Source organism: Delphinapterus leucas, chromosome 14 (assembly GCF_059928025.1).
Source record: "Delphinapterus leucas isolate spDelLeu-1000000601 "Yukka" chromosome 14, BTC_Dleu_Yukka2, whole genome shotgun sequence".
Classification (NCBI taxonomy): domain Eukaryota; kingdom Metazoa; phylum Chordata; class Mammalia; order Artiodactyla; family Monodontidae; genus Delphinapterus; species Delphinapterus leucas.
Genome location: NC_143142.1, coordinates 18,494,475 through 18,512,331, shown reverse-complemented (window position 1 = coordinate 18,512,331; position 17,857 = coordinate 18,494,475). Strand labels below are relative to the sequence as shown.

The following is a 17,857-nucleotide window of genomic DNA, read 5'->3' as shown; positions in this document are numbered from 1 at the left end:
GTCAGAGATGGGGGAGCAGTCGCTGACAGATGTATCCTGGCCCCCAGAATCAATCCCAGTTCAGCAACTCCCAGGCAAGATGTGAGTCTTCTCTAACTCCTGGGAGGTTCAAGGCTTTATAACAGAAAGCCTTTCTCTCCCTTCTGTACTAATTTCTTCGTACCTCATTTATTGAACACAAGCAGCAGCATATCTAGTGAAAGGGTATGAGCCACCAAGCAATACAGGCGTGGGATCAAATCTCAACTCTTCTCCATACTAATATGTTGTAAGATTCAGGAAAGTGAGGATAGTGATTGCTGTCATATCCCCAGAGCCCAGCACAGTGTAGGTGCTCAATAAAAATCAATGAAACTTCCCAAGTTTCATCAATATAGAAAAAAAGGTGAAAACAATTTGGAAATGGTGAATTGTCATAGCCATTGTCATAAACTCGATGATGGTGATGATGATAAAAGTAACATCAGCTGTGCTTATTTCTTCATTCGTTCCACAAAAATACTGTGAGCACTTTTTGTGTACTAAGCACAGCTCTGGGTGCTGGGGGTACAGAGGTGGGCAAGATGTACACCAATCCCTGCCTTCATGGAGCTCACCGCCCAGTAGGGGAACAGCCTTAAGGCAGTTAAACACAGAAATAAACGAAATTATTCCAGATGGCAATAAGTACCCTAATGGATATCTGTGTGGTTCTAGGAAACTGGAGCTCTTGAGTTTCAGCTTCTTCATCTCCAAAGTTAAGACGCTTTTACGCTTCAGGCTTCTAATGAGGATGAAATGGGATGATGGATGTGGAATTGCCTAAAATCCCATCATGAGTCAAACCTTCCCAGTAAAGCGCTGGACCCTGAGCATCGTAAACTGCCTGCCGTGAACCAGGGGCTCATAGGCTGTTAGCAGCCACAAGCCAAGGCTGAGAGCCCCCTTTCCCACCTCCCTGTGTGTGTCCCTGCTCTGTGGCACCAGCATCTGGGAGCCAACCAGAAACTCATTCTATTATCCAGATGTTTACTCTATAGGTGTGTCAAACATCTGTATGATGGAAGCCAGGGAGAAGATAATACAGATCCGCCCCTTCCAAAGCTAGGCGTCTGGGCTCCAGGGACACTTGGGCATCAGGGAATCATTATCTGGCTGTGCTTCCTGCTGTAGTATCACCCAGTGCCCAACACAGACCTGGGGCCCAGTTGATTGCTCTATCCATGATTTCTAAGTGGAAGCTTGTGGTCATGGTTGTACCAGCCAAATCCTTAACAGAGTCCTGGTCCGGAAAAGAACTACAAAACAGTAGGAGGAGGGGAAAGAGGATGAGGGAGGCATCTGGTTCCTTTAGTTTCAGGCTGCAATTAATCAGACAAAAGGGAAGGGAAAAAACCAAGGGAGGTAGAAGCACTCATGGAAGCCTCCTTCATTTGTGACCGCTCCTAACGGTACAAGGGAAAGAACCGTGGCTTCTCCACTTCCAAACTAGGTGACCTGGGGCCTCAGTTTCCATGTCTGTGAAATGGGGGATAGTCCTACCCTTTCCAAGTTCCATCAATATGGGAAAAAATGTGGAAGTACTTTGGAAATGATGTAATGATGATCGTCATGAAATTAGATGATGATAATGATGATAAAAATAACATCAGCTTATGTTATTTTTTCATCTGTTCAACGAAATACTGTGAGCACTTTTTCTGTGCTAAGCACCACTCTGGGCGCTGGGGATACACAGGTGGGCAAGATGGGTACGGACCTTGCCCTGATGGAGCTCGCTGCCCAGTAGGGGGACAGTCTTAAGGCAGCTAAACAAATAAATCAAATCAATCCGGATGGCAGGAGGTACCATGATGAAAATGAAACAAGAGATCTGATAGACAGTGAATGGGGATGGAGGCTACTTTAAGTGGGGGAAGGGGTCAGGAAGGACCTCTCTCAGGAGGTGACACTGGAGCTGAGATCTGGAGGAGGTGGAGGAACCAGTCATGCAAACAGAGGTCCCAGGATAGCAGACACGAAGGCCAGAAGTGGGAACAGCCTTGGATGTGTTAGCGTTGTTGCCGTTGTTAACCTGCCTCTTTTGTTTTGGGGACGCAGAGAGGAATGCGTGACTGGGGAGCATCACGAGATAAAGATGGAGGAGGTGATGTCAGTCCTCTAGGGCCTTGTAAGCCACAGTAAAAGGTTTGGATTATTGTACTCTGTGACGGATGGATGCTAACTCTGGCTGCTTTGTGGTGAGTGGTTGTCGGGGGGCAAGGCTGGAAGTGGGGAGACCAGTGATGGGGTGGATGCATGTCTAGATGAAAGAGGGCAGCGAGTGTGAGCCCAACACCTGCTAAATGCTTACATGCCACATCTCCTTTAATCCCCATAGCAACCCCGTGAGCTGCAAGTTCCTATTATACCCATTGTACAGATGAGAAAACTGAGGCTTTGGAGATGTTGAGTAGCTTGCCCAAGGTCATAGAGCCTTAACCTTAGCCCTGACCCTAGCTGATGTAAATGGTGGAGCTGAGGTTCCAACCCACTCAGTCTGACTCCTGAGCCCATGTGATCCTGGACCTTAACCATCAGAAGCCCTTTGAGTCAGGGGACAGAGCTGGGCAGGGTGTGCTCAGTCTTTCCTAAGGTCCTGCCTCTTTGGATAGACCCTGCAGGGATTACCCCCCTCTGAGTTGCTCCCTTGAATCAGAGGGAAGCCCCCAAACCTGGGTCTGTCTATGCTGCCAATGCAAGTGGGAAGTCATTCCCGCAGACGCCATGAATTATTTTATTTTTAAAAATACTTCTAATTGAGGCATAACTTAATTACTGTGAAGTGCATTAGTCTTATATGTACAGATAAATGGGTTTTTACATATGAAGACAGCCATGGAACCACCATCTACATCAAGATAGAGATCATCTCTCACCCATACCCAGGACAATTTTGAAGGGTAAAGTTTATGCCCCAAACACAGCATGTCTCTGCCCTGTACCAGGTTTTTCCAAGATCTCCTGTTTCCCCTGGAAGGAAGACTCTGCTGGAAACTCCCAGTGACTCCCAGGTCTTAGGCAGGGGTCCTGCAGGGCAGACCAGCACCAAAGCCCTTGTCAACAAACTAAGAAGTGAAGAGGGTAGCTTGGTGAATGTCCAGGTCTGTAGAATAATGGTATTTAAAAATGATCCACATGAGCATTTCCACACACATCTCATTTCACAGCAGTCAGTGAGGTAGGAAGGAGGTCCCAATATTATTACAAAAAAGCCTCAGTTTCACCATCTGCAAAATGGGGGGATGGGAAGGGATGAACTTGATGAAGCAGAGTTCCTTCCAAACTCAACAACCCTAAGATTCTCAGGCTCAGGAGGAAGTGACAAAGCCACCCAGACACCACTTCCTCCCTCCAAACGAAAAACCTATCTCTCAGATTCCCCCACTCTCACCGCCTCAAAATCTGACACTGGAGAGAGAGCACATGCTTGCCATCGTTCTCCAGGGAGGAGTCTCTTCAGAGGACAGTTTATGTTTGCAAGTTGCTTTAGGGTCCAAAGAGACTGGGGTTTGAATTCTAGCTCTACCACTTACTAGCTGTGTGACACTGGGCAAGTCACTTCACCTCTCTGAACCTCAGTTTCCTCATCTGTACAGGCAGATGGTAATGGTCCTTACCACAAAGATCGCTGTAAGGATTCAATGAGTTAATGACAGGAAAGTGCTTGCAGGGTGTCTGGAGGATCCCCCAGGGCAGAACTCGGTGACCTCCAAGGTTAAACCCCAAGTTCAAGCACTTGGAGTGTCGTCTGCTTAAATTCCCCTCAGCCACCACCCACAATTGCGGCATTAATATGCTTCCATTCCTCTTAGGTTAATATATGTATTATTTATAGGGCTTTATTAACTGCTCAGAGGGCTCCCCTGAGAAATATAAGTGTGCATTGGGAGGTACATTTGAATAATATTTACAATTAATTTCCGTCAATAAAGCAATGCACCGAGGTCTCTGTGCAGCTGAAACGAGCCCTGGGTTGGTTTCCCGCTAACCGGTCCCTGGAGAAAGCTTGGGTAGCTTTTAACTAGCTTTGGAATAGTCCGTTTCTCTCAAGCTCCACCTTGGCTCCCAAAGTCCAGGCACCAGGGCATTCACCTGGATGCCGCAGCAGCCTCCCGCTTCCCCTCTCGCCCCTCTCCATCTTGTCCCCCAGAGCAGCGCTGGGCATCGGGCATCCTTTTAATAGGCAGGTCTGAGCACATTACTCCCTTAAACGTGGCTTCCCCTTCACCCCCATCCCACCGTCTGGCCCTGTCTCCTCTCCATCCTATCTGGTCCCTATTCATTCTACTTGCTCTGCTGCAGCCTCCACCCACTTTCAGTCGCTCAGAGCCATTCTGCTCCCTCCCACATCAATGCCATTGCCCATGCTGTTTCCTCCACCTGAAACACCCTCTCCAGCACCTACCCACTGAATCAGTGCCTACCCATCCTTCACATCTCAGGTGTCGCTTCCCCCAGGTAATTTCCTTGGCCTTTGGACAGGGTCACATCCCTCTATAATATGTGGGTAGCATTTACTATGGTTGTTTTCCATTTGGGGTATGTTTTTTTTTTTTAATTGGTTGTCACCACCGGCCAATGAATGTGCTCAGGAGGACAGAGATGGTGTATGTACTGATCATCCCCGCATTCCCAGTGCCTGCAGGGCCTGGCAAAGAGGACGTATTAAATAGATGTTTGTGGAGTGGATGAATGGGTGGATTTATAAACAGATGGTTACGGAAATGGATGGGTGTTTGAAAGGATGGCTAGATGAATGTGTGAATGGCAGCATCTGTCCTTGGGTGGCCCGATGCATGGACTTAGGAGTAAGGAGTCCTGGGTTTCAGTCCCTTCTCTGCCATGGCTTGCTATTTTGTCTTGGGTAAGTCACTACCTGTCTCATATCCTTGGTTTCTAGGAAAATTACATGAGTTGGAGGGAATATTTTTCGAGATGTGGATTTCTTGAAGTTCAAAATTTGGGGAATGGGAGGTCGGGAATTTCAGGGCTTCTCCTGCTGTCTCACAACATAGCTGTGTGACTTTGGACAGGACATTTCACCTCTCTGAGCCTCAGGTGGTATTCCACGAGTTGGGCGGGGAAGGCAAGGGTCAGGACCCCCCAGCATGGAGCCCCACGCTTGCTTCAGTTTCTTTATTTAAGAGAAATGTTGTCCTCAGAGAGGGGAAGCAAGCAAGCCCCCTACCTCAAGGTCTGACGAGCAGCTTCCTGGTTCCCCTGGTCTTGGATACCAGCCCCAGTAGCAATTTTCCAAAGCCAGAGCATCACAGCATGTCAGGAAGGAACGGGAGACGGAGGCCAGAGGCAGGAGTTGGGGAATCAATGACCACTCCATCCAAGCCAGCACCACCTAATTTTGCAGATTTCTCGAAGGGCAGCTCTTACGACCTCAGTTCCCTCATCTGTAAAATGGGAAAGACCTGGGTGGTTTGAGTTTGAATGGCCCTGTGGCTCTCATGATTGGTTGCTCTCTTCTCCCACCCATCCTGGCCCCTAAGCTCTCCAAGCTTAAGGGCTTAAGGCAAACTCCTCCCTCAGCCAGCGCCTGGGTCGGTCCCCTCTTCTGAGCCCCTCCCTCTTGTCTTGCTCCTACTTCTTCTCTCCCTTCCCCTCCCCCTCCCCCCTCCCTCTCCATCCTCCCAAGGGCTGAAGAAGCTGGGAATTCAGGCAGCAGACCCAGTTCCATTTACTACTGTGTGACCCTGAACAAGTGAGGTCCACAACCTGACCCTCCCTTTCTGCACTCCCCAAGGCGGGTCTGATGATTCTCTTCTCACAGGACCGTTTTTGAGGGTTTGATGAGATTTTGTGCCTGACACATGGTAGATGCTTGATAAATGCCAGATCTCTTTTCTTCATTGTCCTTCTCTGTTTCCTTTGTGCTTCCCTCCTCCCTCCCTCTCCCCCACCCTCAAACAGCATCTTCTCTGCTTGTCCCTCTGCCCACAGCCCCGTGCCCCCTCCACCCACCCACCAAACCCAGGAAGCAGCACTGAGGCTCCAACTGGCGGGTCCTGGCCCTGGAGGGAGGGCTCTCAGGCACAAACCGTGTTGGCTGCCTGTGGAGTAATTCAGGTGAACGTGCTTTGTGAACTGCAGGGCCTTTGTATGTGTGACCTGTGGGGTCGTCAGGAGCTGTAGGGACAAGGTTGAAAAGGGTGTTATGGCTGCACTTAAGCATTTGATGGGGAACTACAATCAGAACAGGAAGACTTGGTGGGGCAGCCAGAAAGAGCGAGCCCTGGCTCCGAGGAGGAAAACAGCTGGCTTTCATTTCGTTTCTGTTCATCAGCTTTTCCAATGACAAAATGATTTCCTGGCTTCCCCAGCCTGGCCTGACCTGCACGCAGCCCGGAAGGAACGAGAAGCTGAGCCCCAAGGAAGAGCACGGTCCTCCCCGAGTGGCTGGTGACTGTCTCTGGGGCCTGGAACACGTCCCACTCCATCTTGTGCCCTGGATGCTTCCCCTGTGAAGTTGGGAAAGGGGGTGACAGGGGGCGCTGGGCAATATTTAAAGCTCCCTTAGCTCAAGCTAAGTTCAGGTTGCTCAAAACAATCGGAGGCCCCAGTGGGGTCAGTTCACAGCTGCCTCACCAACACACTGACCCAACAAGGGAAGGAACAGTTTGTCTCTTAATGAGGTGTGATTCCAAACAGCCCATGGCCTCGGGAACTTGCCGCCCGTGCTGTGTTGACGTTACATCTGTTCACTGTATCTTGTAAGTGGCTTCGCAACAAAGAAACTTGGAAGAGAGCAGAATATGGACACTTGGAGGCCAAAGGGCCCTCCCGTCAGGCCTCTCTCCCCACTGCCCTCCCCCAGAGAGCTGGGGGGGACACAGGAGGTGGGAGCCAGGGTGGGTGGCTGTGAATGGATGCCAAGGGAGCTGGGAGCCAAGTACATTTTCTTTGCCACGTTGTATCGTTTTTGAAAACTATTTGCAAAGCTGCCTTTAAAGCCCTTAAGATGTTTACATTAATCTGCTGAGGGGCGCATATATATTTATGGTCAAAACCCCAAGCCTCTGCCGACTTATTTGAGCCAGACAGACCTAGGTTCAAACCTAGCCAGACTCTAACAGAGACCTGCTGGGTGCCCTTGGGCAAGTTACTTAAACTCTGAGCCCCAGATGTCTCATCCATAAAAGGGAAGGGATAATTGTACTTAACTCAGGGCTGCTGTGAGGGATAAATGAGATACACATGTAAAGTGCTTAACACAGAAGTGCTAAATAAATGTAGGTTACCAGGATAGTCTAGAATATTCTCAGTAGATACATTCTCCATAAAAGAACAGAGTTTCTGGGACCAGACGGAGCTGGGTTCAGACGGGTAACTGTGCCCCTGGCCAGCTGTGTGACGTCGGGTGTGTAACTTCCCTTCTCTGAGCCTCAGCTGTGTCGTTTGTAAATGGGACAATGACACTGCAGCACAGGGAGGTGTGGGCCCCAGAAAAGACAACGTGACTGCACATAGGAGGGGCCCTAGGCCTGTGGGCCCCCCCGGCCCTGCGTCTCAGGAGCACAGTCCAGTGAGCCAGGCTCCAGATTCTGCTTCAAGCTCGGGGACTGAGCCCTCGGACTCAGCTTCAGCCCGTGAGGTGCTCCGAGGTTGCTTCCTGCAGCTGATTTTGGACTAGCCTCCAGCCAGGCTTTGAGGAAGTTGGGAAGGCGTAGATGTCCCCCACCATCCTCCCATCTGCCTCCTGCCCTGGAGTGTTTTCTTCTGAGCATCTCCAGCAGGAACCAGTGGATCAGGGAAGAGGGAGGAATCCCTGTGATGGGGTGGAGGCTGCTGGTGAAGCTGCCCACCTCGAACCAGCCCAGGGTAACAAATGCAAAGTGAGAACAGGGCTTGGGACAAGGGGCTGGCATCACCCCCACCCCAAAATAGCTACGGCCCAAAGCACCATCGCCCTGGGAGGTTCGAGGGTGAGTTGATACATGTCACGCACCCTTTGAAAGGTCTTTTCTTTCTTCATTCCTTCCCCCAAACCCCTGAGTCCTCATCACAGCCCTGCTTCTCTTGCCCTCACAAAGAGCCCCATGGCTCCTCAGGACCTGTTGCCTGTCTTTTCAGCTGATCTGAAAGTCAAATGCATGGTCCCGGGAGTTCCTGTGCTCATATGTCACCTTCTCTTCCCAGGGAACCTGGAGAAGGTGTGTGCATTTCCACACACCCTAACCCAGAGGAATGGCTTGAGTGGCAGGATTTCTGGCCAGCTATTGACAGAGGGATATGAGCGAGGCGTGACCTACATCACACTGGGTTTGCTCTGACCTCCTCTGCTCACACCAGGAATGGACCTTGAAAAGCGTTTCTGTCATTCCTGGGAAGCACTCAGGTAGGTAACTGATCCCTCTGTCTTATGCCCATCCCAGTTCATGGCAGTGCTTTTGAGAATTCTCCCTTTTTTGCTTTGCATCAGTCAAGGCTGGTCTCCCAGGATGCACGGGATGCTCTTCCAAGGCTGAGCACCGTAGCATGCTCTGTCCGCCGTACCCCTGGAAGAAAGGAGCTCTGAGCCCTGGATTCCCAGTTCAAAACACAGTTCAGCCCCATGCAAAATACAGCGGGCATCTGTGGGCGCCCAAGATGTTCTTGCCGTGGTCTCGAGAAGGCGTAGCTTTGAGCCTCCAAGGTTGGGAGTATCCACGGGGGACGGGGGTGTTCCAGGCGAGGCTCAGAGCATGCTGGTCTCCCTCTCGTTCATGGATGACATCTTGGTGAAACTTCTGTGGCTGGGATAGGAGGAGTGGCCCGTGTCCTCACTCAGAGCATGGACCAGACGGGAGAAGAGGGCCACCTTGAACTTCTTGAAGTCCTGTCCTACGAAGACGTACAGAATGGGATTCATGCAGCTGTTGGCAATGGCGATGGCAGTGGCCAGGGGCACACCCAGGCTGAAGACGGAGCCAGGCATGGCGCTGTGATGGAGCTCCAGAAGGTACAGCGTGTGGTAGGGGCACCAGCAGAGGAAGAAGGTGATAATGATGGTCACGATGACCTTGAAGGGCTTCTTAGTCTTGGCCAGGCGGTTGCGCCGCAGCTTGCAGACGATGGTGACGTAGCAGGCGGTGATGATGAGCATCGGGGTCAGGAAGCCACAGAGGAAGCGGGTGATGGTCACCGCCACGTGCCGGCCAAAGCCCACAGCGTCCACTTGGGGATGAGTGGGCCACGAGGAAGAGCTGGTGGCAGACAGGCTGAAGTTGTTAAAGCAGGATATTTTCCCGTGCACATGGGCTGTGTCCCGGAAGACGAGGGATGGGGAACTCAAGAAGAAAGCCAGGACCCAGATGACCATGCAGGCCATGTAAGCCAGCCGGACGCTGCGGTGGTTCTGGGACCAGACGGGAAGGAGCACGGAGATGCAGCGGTCGGAGCTGATGACAGTGAGCAGGAAGACGCTGGTGTACATGTTGTGGATGAGCAGGAAGTTGCTGATCTTGCACATGGCTGTGCCGAACACCCAGTGGTAGTCCATGGCGGCGTAGGTGATGTGGATTGGGAGGAAGACGTTGAACAGGAAATCCGCAACGGCCAGGTTGAGGAACCAGACGGTGTTCACCGTCTTCTTCATCTTGCAGGTGGCGATGATGATCACCAAGCCGTTGCCCAGGATCCCGAGGAAACAGATGATGCTGTAGACCACCACCAGGAAGATCCTGACCACCCTGCCTTCCAGGGGAGATAACTCCTCCAAAACCACGATGGGGTCGAAATCATCAGAGTACACGTACTCATAGGTGAGGGAGGTGTTGCTGTCCTCATCCTCCATTCTCTGCAAGCGGAGGCAGGGGTCATTAGGGGAACTTTGATGAGAACTGGCTTTAAAAGGTTGACGTTAAAGCCAGCGCAACTGACCGTGTCCTCCCCGGCTGTGAGCAAGGCCAGTTGGGTGGCTTTGCTATTTTATTTACTGGACTAACACCTCTCAGGCACCTCCTATATATCGGGTACTATTCTAAAGGGTTGAGGTATGTAAACTCTTTTCATCCTCATAATAACTCAATGAAAGTTGTTACAAACCCCATTTTACAGATGAGGAAACTGAGGCACAGAGAGCTTGAGTCACGTGCCCAAAGTCATACAGCTGGGAAGAGGCAGAGCCAGGAGTCAGGCCCCAGCTTCAGAGTCTATGGTCCCTCTGGACCACCATGTTTTTGCTTCCTCTCTGGGACCCTCCCCTTTCCCTTACAGTCTAGTGGGAGACAACTATTCATCAAAAAAACTCCTCAAATCATGGAAAAAATCGCAACAATGCTAAGCGCAATGAAGGAGAGGTGCGTAGTGCTGCGAACTTGGTTCCGACCATATTTCCAAAACCCAGGGACAGCTGCACTGACAGTGCACCCACCTCATCCTCGTCCCCCACTGATGCCCTTTGGAGAGATGAGTTCAGATCCCGTGTCCCTTACCGTTCACTGTTACGATGCCCAAAGCTCTCCAATGTGGGTCCTTGGCCAATCAGTTCCCAAACACAGCTGGAAACACCTGCAGGGAAGAATGAGGAACAGAAGTTGGCTCTGGATCTAAGAACCAGAGGTTTGGGTGGACCCAGAGCCAGAGGTTGAATGTATCACTGTTACTCCCACTTTCCAGAGGAGGAAGCAGAGGCTCAGAGAAGCTAAGTGATGTGCCCGAGGTTACCCAGCTGGGAAGTGGTGGAGCCCCCTGAACCCAGGTCAACAGCTGAACCCTTCATCCCAACCCCCATCTCCACCGACCCCCCCATCCCAGCACATCCAGAGACGAGAGCCCGATTCAGGGATGGGTGCAGGGGAGAGAGTATGGATGGCTCGATACAAATCCACTGCCAGGGCAGGACCCAGAAAACACCATTTCAGGCAGTGTTGGGGACACAGGAGACAAGAAGAGGAACTGCCCAGAGCACCTACTCTGTGCCAAGAACTATAATTTCCTCATCACATTAAATCCTCCCAGAGGTTCTTCCAGGCAGGTGATACTACTCTTGGTTTGGAGCTGCGGAAACTGAGGCTCAGAGAGAAGCATCCTTCTCACCGGGCATCTTCTGGGCCCTCTGTTACCAAGAATTGGGCCCTGGTGTCACAACGGTCCAATGAGACAGACACAAATACATTCCCTGAGCATCTACTATATGCCAGAAAGCTGAACTGGTACTTCATACAATCCCCATAACAACCTTGTTGGGTATTTTCCCAACGTATGGAAGAAGGAACAAAGATTGGAGAGTTTGCAAGCTTGGGAGATCTTGGAGGAGGTGGTCTCATGCATCGTTCACACCCAGCCTTGGCCACCTGCCAGCTCTGTGGCTTTGGACACACGACTTCTCCTCTCTGAGCCTCGGTTTCCTCATCAGTAAGATGGGAATACTCACTACTTCACAGAAAGGATGTAAGAATTACAGGCAATCAGGAGTTTGGAGCATTTGGCTCAGCGCTGGCACACTCGATAAATATTAGCGATTACATTGCAACCCAAGGGTAAACAGCTGAATTCTGAGCTGGAATCCGAACCCAGGGCGCTGACAACCCAGAGCCCATGCACTTTCCACCACCCATGTTTTCCCCATCTGACAAATGGGCTCTAAACAAGATGTTTCAGCCTGGCGACACTGGCAATCGACACTTCATTATAAATAAGTCCAACCCTTCTCCATATAAATTCATCATTGCTGCTTGATGGGCTTGAGGTTGTATTTTATTGCATAAAAGTCATCTTTCGCTTTTTATTAAATAAAAGCCACTTGGAAATTTCCACTGAGGACTCTGGGCTCAAAGGAGCGGGCATCATTCCGCTCTACAGCCTGGGTGAAGAATCCAGAGGTGTCCAACCAGGGGTCCCCAAGGACTTCCTGTGGGATGCGGAGAGAAGATGGGGAGGCAGCAGCTGCCCCCTCCCCCGACTCCCACAACTGGGGGAAACGTGACAGGTGTTCACGATAATAATGTATGTGCTGAGCATGTGATTCAGATGGTCTCACTTTGACCCAGGAGGGGCCACAGCGAGGCTGAAGGAGATGAAGACCCTTGCCCAAGACATCTGGGCAGGGGGTGGGAGAGCCTGGATTTGAACCAGGTCTGCAGAATGTGGGATCTTGCCCGCCACTCCACGCTGCGAAATCTTGATCTCATGACAGCCACCGAGTGTGTCCTTGAGGAAGGAATGAGCATGTCCGCGTTCCCTGTTCCGGGCTGTGCAGGATCCAGGGACGAGGCCGTGGCTTCCCAGGTTGCTTTTCCACAGGGGCCTCACGGTCAGTCACAAGGGACAAGACAGAGGTGGTGCTGTGTCCTCAGCAAGGCCAGGCTGCACCCAGGGAGCCCTGCAGAGGGGCATCCCCTAACCTGGGCATCGGAGGCTTCCTGTGGCAGGTGGGCTATGGGCTGAGGTTTTTTTTTGTTTTGGGGGGTTTTTTTTGCAGTACGCGGGCCTCTCATTGTTGTGGCCTCTCCCGTTGCGGCGCACAGGCTCCAGACGCGCAGGCTCAGCAGCCATGGCTCACGGGGCCCAGCCACTCCGCGGCACGTGGGATCTTCCCGGACCGGGGCATGAACCCGTGTCCCCTGCATCGGCAGGCGGACTCTCAACCACTGCGCCACCAGGGAAGCCCGTATGGGCTGAGTTTTAAAGGGCAGTTGTGAGTTAAGACGGGAAGGAGGGAGGAGGGAGGGCATGCCAGGCCGTCTCCCCCGCCCCCGCATCCCCCCCTCATTAGGGGGGGGGGGGGGCGGTGTCTGAGCCCCCAGAGGAGGGCGAAGAGCAGCAAGGTCTCAGGACCCAGCAATTGGCACTGAAGCAGCTGCAGAAATGCGACATCACATCTGGCTCTCCGGCTGGGCTGGAAGCAGCTCAGGGTCGGAGGTCACAGGTCTTTTCATCTTTGAGCAGGGTGGAGGCCAGGCTGGGCCTGCACAGGGTGGTGCTGACATCCCCCGGCATGTCTGTCCAACTGCTCCTCACCCCTCATCCCCCCAGGAATGTCAGTGTCCCCCATAGGTGTGTGCCCTTCCCCTCCACTCCCCCCTGCCTGAGCCCCTGGGATCTCCCTGCAGGGGGGCGCCAGTCACAGGTTTGCCCTCAGCCTCGGCCTCTGCTCTATCCCGACGTACATCCCTCCTGTCCTGTACTGCCCCCAGCCTGGGCAGTAGAGCAGAGCAGTCAAGGACACAGACCCTGGGGCCCGGCCTAGCTACCAGCATCCAAATCCTCCTCCTTCATGAACTCCCTGTGACCTTGAGCCACCCAGGTATCTTCTCTGTGCCTCAGTTGTCTTATCTATAAAATGGGTATGATCGTAATAGTTCAAATGGTTGAGAGGATTAAATGTCACATGCAAAGTACTAAGAACAGGGTCTCTTATGGGGTAAGCACTATGTTTTTACTGTCATTATTACTGTTGTTATTATTATCATCATTTTTCCCCCTCAGTCTTCTACTCTTAACTCCCTTCTAAAATGGCCTTTGCCATTCTAAAATGGCCTTTGCCATTCTAAAATGGTGGGAGGGGCCAGGAAGGCCAGAGGACCTGTGCATCTTGCCCGCTTGTCTCCCCAGCTCTGGGTTCAAGGGCAGGTCAAGGGCGATACAGGCAAGAATTTGCTTCTCTAAGCTCCAGTCTCCTCACCTCTCCAGAGGGGTAAGAACCCTTCCCTCATTGCTCTTGGAAGGGTCATAAGAAATGACAATGACTCCTTTGCCAATTGTAAAGAGCTGTAAAATTCTCATTGTTCAGATTCCTTAAACCCTCTATAACCAGGAAGCTTAGGAAAAAAGGGTATAAGTATACATACATAATATGTATATACTAACATTGTATACATAATATGTGTGTGGCTAACATTTATTTGAGCACTCCCTATATGCTATTGTGCTCTGCAATAGCCTTACAAGGATACATTAGCTTGCAGTTAAGAAAACTGAGGTTCAGAGAGGTGAAGCAACTTGCCCGAAGCCACACAGCTGGGAAATCTGACTCCAGAGGCTGACTTCCAAGGATCCCAAGTGAAAAGTCTCTTGGGTTCCCCCTGCTTCCCTGAGAGATTAGGAGTCCCAATCCCACCTCTCTGAGCTCTCTAAGCCTTAGCTTTGAACCCTGAGAGCCCAGACCTTCATCACATTCTTGATCCTCCCATGGAGCTGCCTTCCCCAGTCTCCCTTTGCCTTGCCTTCAAGGTCCCTACAAGCAGCTACCACAGGGAAATCACATCTGTGATGCTGTATTAGTCCTGGACAGTGATGCTACCCACTGCCTCTCTCAAGGTGCCCTTTATGAAGTTCCCTGCCCAGTGAGAAATGCCCTGGAGAATTCAAGGTAAGGAAAAACATTATTTCCTCTGAGGAACTAGGCTGCTTCCTCAATCTTAATAAACAAAGTTCTACAAAGGATCACGGTTCCCTTTTTGATGTGGCCATAAGGAAGCTCAGAGTCACATCTGCAGGTCAGGGGCAGCAAGCCCATTCATCCTGCTGGTCTGCAATTCCTGCGTTGGTTTGGGTTGGCTCTGATGTCTACATCTAGCTATACTTTATGTTGGTTTTAGTTCCTTGTGATAGATAAATCGGGGCACACTCTAGCCCAAACATTGTACCAAGCTTTTTAGTGGCATTCGCTCATACGTCCCCAACAAACCCCAGCAGTAGTACTGCTGTTACTCCCAAGGTAAAGGTAAGGAAGTGAGGCTAAGGCACAGTCAGCTAGTAGCCAGTTCACACCCAGGTTGCTGGGACTCTGTGCCCTGCTCTTAACCATCTTGCTTTCCAGGAAGTGGAGCACATCTTTCCATGTCTGTTCACACCCTTGCTGATGCCCCAGGGTCCCCAGCTCCACCCTCCCGGGAAACCTCCTCTTTGCTCCCCTTTCTTAGCCCCTCAAGGAACCCATGTTCCCCAGTTTTCAGGACAATCTGGCTGAGGTCTGGGGCACAGATGGGAATCGTTTGCCAAAGCTGACACTGTCCATCACAGCCCAGGCGGGCAAGCGAGCCTGTAGCCAGACTGTCCTTCTTTCTGCCCTCAGCTCCCCAGGGAGCCCAGGGGACAGATGAGCTGTCCTGGCGCGGCTCCCAGATTCTTCGTGTGATCCCAAACTCACACCCATTTGGAACCAGGACCTAGAGCTGATCTGTTCTGAGGCTCCTGAGACAGACTCCCCAAGCCTGTCTTGGCAGTCCTTTCTTTGGGACAGTTCCCATAGGTCCCCAGAAGGGGATGCCAGGGAGGAGGTGGTAGGGGAGGCAGGAGACCCGCTATGACACCGGAGCAAGTTTCTTCCCCATCTCTGAGCCTCGATTTTGCCATCTGAAAAATGGGAATGATAACCCCTGCCCTGCTTACTTCTCAGGACCGCTGGGAGCACGCATTAAGGCCCTTCAGCTTGTCCCAGGCTTGGTGAGGATGATGGAGAAAGACCCAATGTGAGTCAAGGCCCTGGGAGGTCTGAGAGCTCCACTTTGTGGAGAGACAAAGCTTCCCGAAGTGAAGTAACACATTTGCTATGTGGCATCTGCCAAAAATCAAAATCACTCTTTTTTTCAGAGTGTAAGAGTTTCTATTCCCTTTTAAATTTCCTCTACAAGTTCAAACTCATCTCTGAAAACCAGGCTCCTCTCCAGCCGGTTTTCCCTTGGCATCCCTCCCCCCACCCCTTGCAGTGGGTTAAATGTCTTCCCTCAAAAAAAAAAGATACATTCACCAGAACCTGCAAACGTGGCCTTATTTGGAAAAAAGGGTCTTTGCAGATGTAATTAACATAAGTATCTCAAGATGAGATCATCTTGGATTAAGGTGGACTCTAAATCCAATGACAAGTGTCCCTATAAGAGGAAATGACAGAAGGAGGTTTGACACAGAAACAGAGAAGGCCATGTGAAGAGGGAGGTGGGGCCTGGAGGGATGCAGCCATGAGCCAAGGAACACCCAGAGCCCCAGAAGCTGGAAGACACAAGGAAGGGTCCTCCCCTAGAGACTTCAGAGGGAGCACAGCCTGCGATGGCTTGTTTTCAGACTTCTGGCCTCCAGAACCACGAGAGAATATACATTTCTATCGTTTTAAGCCACCCGGTGTGCAGTAATTTGTTACAGCAGCCCTAGGACACTAATACACCTCCGTTCTGGCTCTGCCGGCACCCTGCTCCCCACTGCGGGGCACGCAGTATTTATATGATTATTACTGGCTTCACACATCTGACTAGATTGCAAGCTACCTGAGGGGGAGGACTGGGTCTTATTCAGGCTCCGTATCTCAGGTCAGAGCAGGATGTGGGCACCAAGTGGGTCCTCGGGATATTGCTGTGTCCTCACATGGTCTTCCCTGTGTGCGTGTCCTAATCACCTCTTCATATAAGGACATCAGGCAGATTGGGTTAGGGCCCACCCTAATGACCTCCCTTTTCCCTAATCACCACTTAAAAACCCTGTTCCAAATACAGTCACATTCCCAAAGTACTGGGATTTAGGACGTCAGCATATGAATTTGGGGGAGGGGACACAATTCAGCCAATAACACCTACATAGTTGTCATTATTGTTAGAACTTAACATTGCTATTTGCTGTTCCTCCAGATCGCTCCCTCTGTACTGGGATTGCCACCTGGAATGTACAGGGAACACCTTCCTGCAAATCCGAAAACACAGCAACCCCAGCAGAAAAATGGGCTAATGATATAAACAGGTAATTTACAGGAGGGAAACCTCCAAACCGAGGTATTAGACAAACTGATCATCAAAGACATGCGAATGAGAACTGTGGAAAGGTTCTAGAAAGCTGGGATGGAGACCCCCTGGGGCTGGCACAGGCTTCATGCCTTGCTGCTGGTACCCGTGAACCCCTGCGTGCCCCCCAGCTCATGTGAGGTGTTTGGAGGGGCATGCCTTAGCATTGGTTCTCCAGAAGCAAACCTCACATAAGCCTTCCTGCAAAGGTGATTATTAAGGAAGTGTTCCAGGAAAACCCAGTAAGGGAGTGGAGAAGTAGGATTAGGAAAGGGAGGAGGTCCGACAAGGGGGCCAGGCAAAATCCCCGGGGAAGGTGGCTTGGTTCATGCCGGGGTCAGGGAACAATGGAGGTTGAATTCCAGAAGGCTATTTATATCCCTCCATCCTGTCCTAGGCGGGGGCAGTCCCAGGCCCTCCCAGTGCCCGAGGGCAGTCCTCCGACAAAGAGCCACAGGTGCGGGCTGTCAGTAGCAAGAGCCCACGGGGAGGCTGTGTGCCCCAAAACGGTCAAAGATCCAGGCGTCTCGGGCAGCGCAGGGGCATCTGCTGACGGCTGGAAGCTGGAAGCTGCTTACGTCCGGTGTGGGAGAGGCAAAAAGCTACGCAGCTGTTAGAAGCAACAGATTAGCAAGTGTACACACAGCGAAAGAACACAGCTATTTAAAACCACCTACCCAAATAGCACGTAAGTACACTGAAAACAAGCCTCCAAAAGCAGTAACACACGTTCTGCAAGAACAGGGCCAAATAACGAGATACACGCTGAACAGATTAGAATAGCTCCTTGGGAGCGGGGGTGGGAGGGAGAGGGAGAAGGAAAAGGGGAAAAAGGAAATGAATGCAGAGAAGAATGAAAATAAGACAAGGGCGGGGGCTCCAGAGGCCTCTGAGGCAGATGGGGATGGGTGGAGGGGTGTCATTATGTCAGCCTTCCCTCCCCTCCTGAGGTCCAGAAAAACCCAAAGCAAACGAACACACACCCCAAATGCCTGCCCCCGGGGTTCAGGCTTGGGCAGTGACCAGCCCATGCCTGGGTCACTGAATCCCTCATAAAGCCACATTGGGCAGGGGAAGGACTAAACAAGCAGCCTTGTCCCCGCCCGGGGCCTTGAGAGCCCCGCCCTGCCAGCGTT

The 17,857-nt window shown here is 51.5% G+C and overlaps 1 protein-coding gene and 1 pseudogene across 5 annotated transcripts in view; both read right to left on the bottom strand.

Annotated features, from left to right (window-relative positions):
• Positions 1-5,142: 5,142 nt before the first annotated feature.
• LOC149747566 (uncharacterized) lies at positions 5,143-8,125 on the bottom strand (annotated as a pseudogene).
• Positions 5,143-17,857, bottom strand: part of CMKLR1 (chemerin chemokine-like receptor 1) — a 41,244-nt gene continuing 28,529 nt past the window's right edge. For all 5 annotated transcript variants that reach the window (XM_022600343.3, XM_022600344.3, XM_022600342.3 and 2 more), the window contains 2 exons: positions 10,446-10,521; positions 5,143-9,808 (listed from right to left, as the gene is read on the bottom strand). In XM_022600343.3, coding sequence (XP_022456051.1) covers positions 8,708-9,805 — 1,098 coding nt within the window. In that variant the 5' untranslated portion in view covers positions 9,806-9,808; positions 10,446-10,521 and the 3' untranslated portion in view covers positions 5,143-8,707. The remainder of the gene's footprint in view (positions 9,809-10,445; positions 10,522-17,857) is intronic.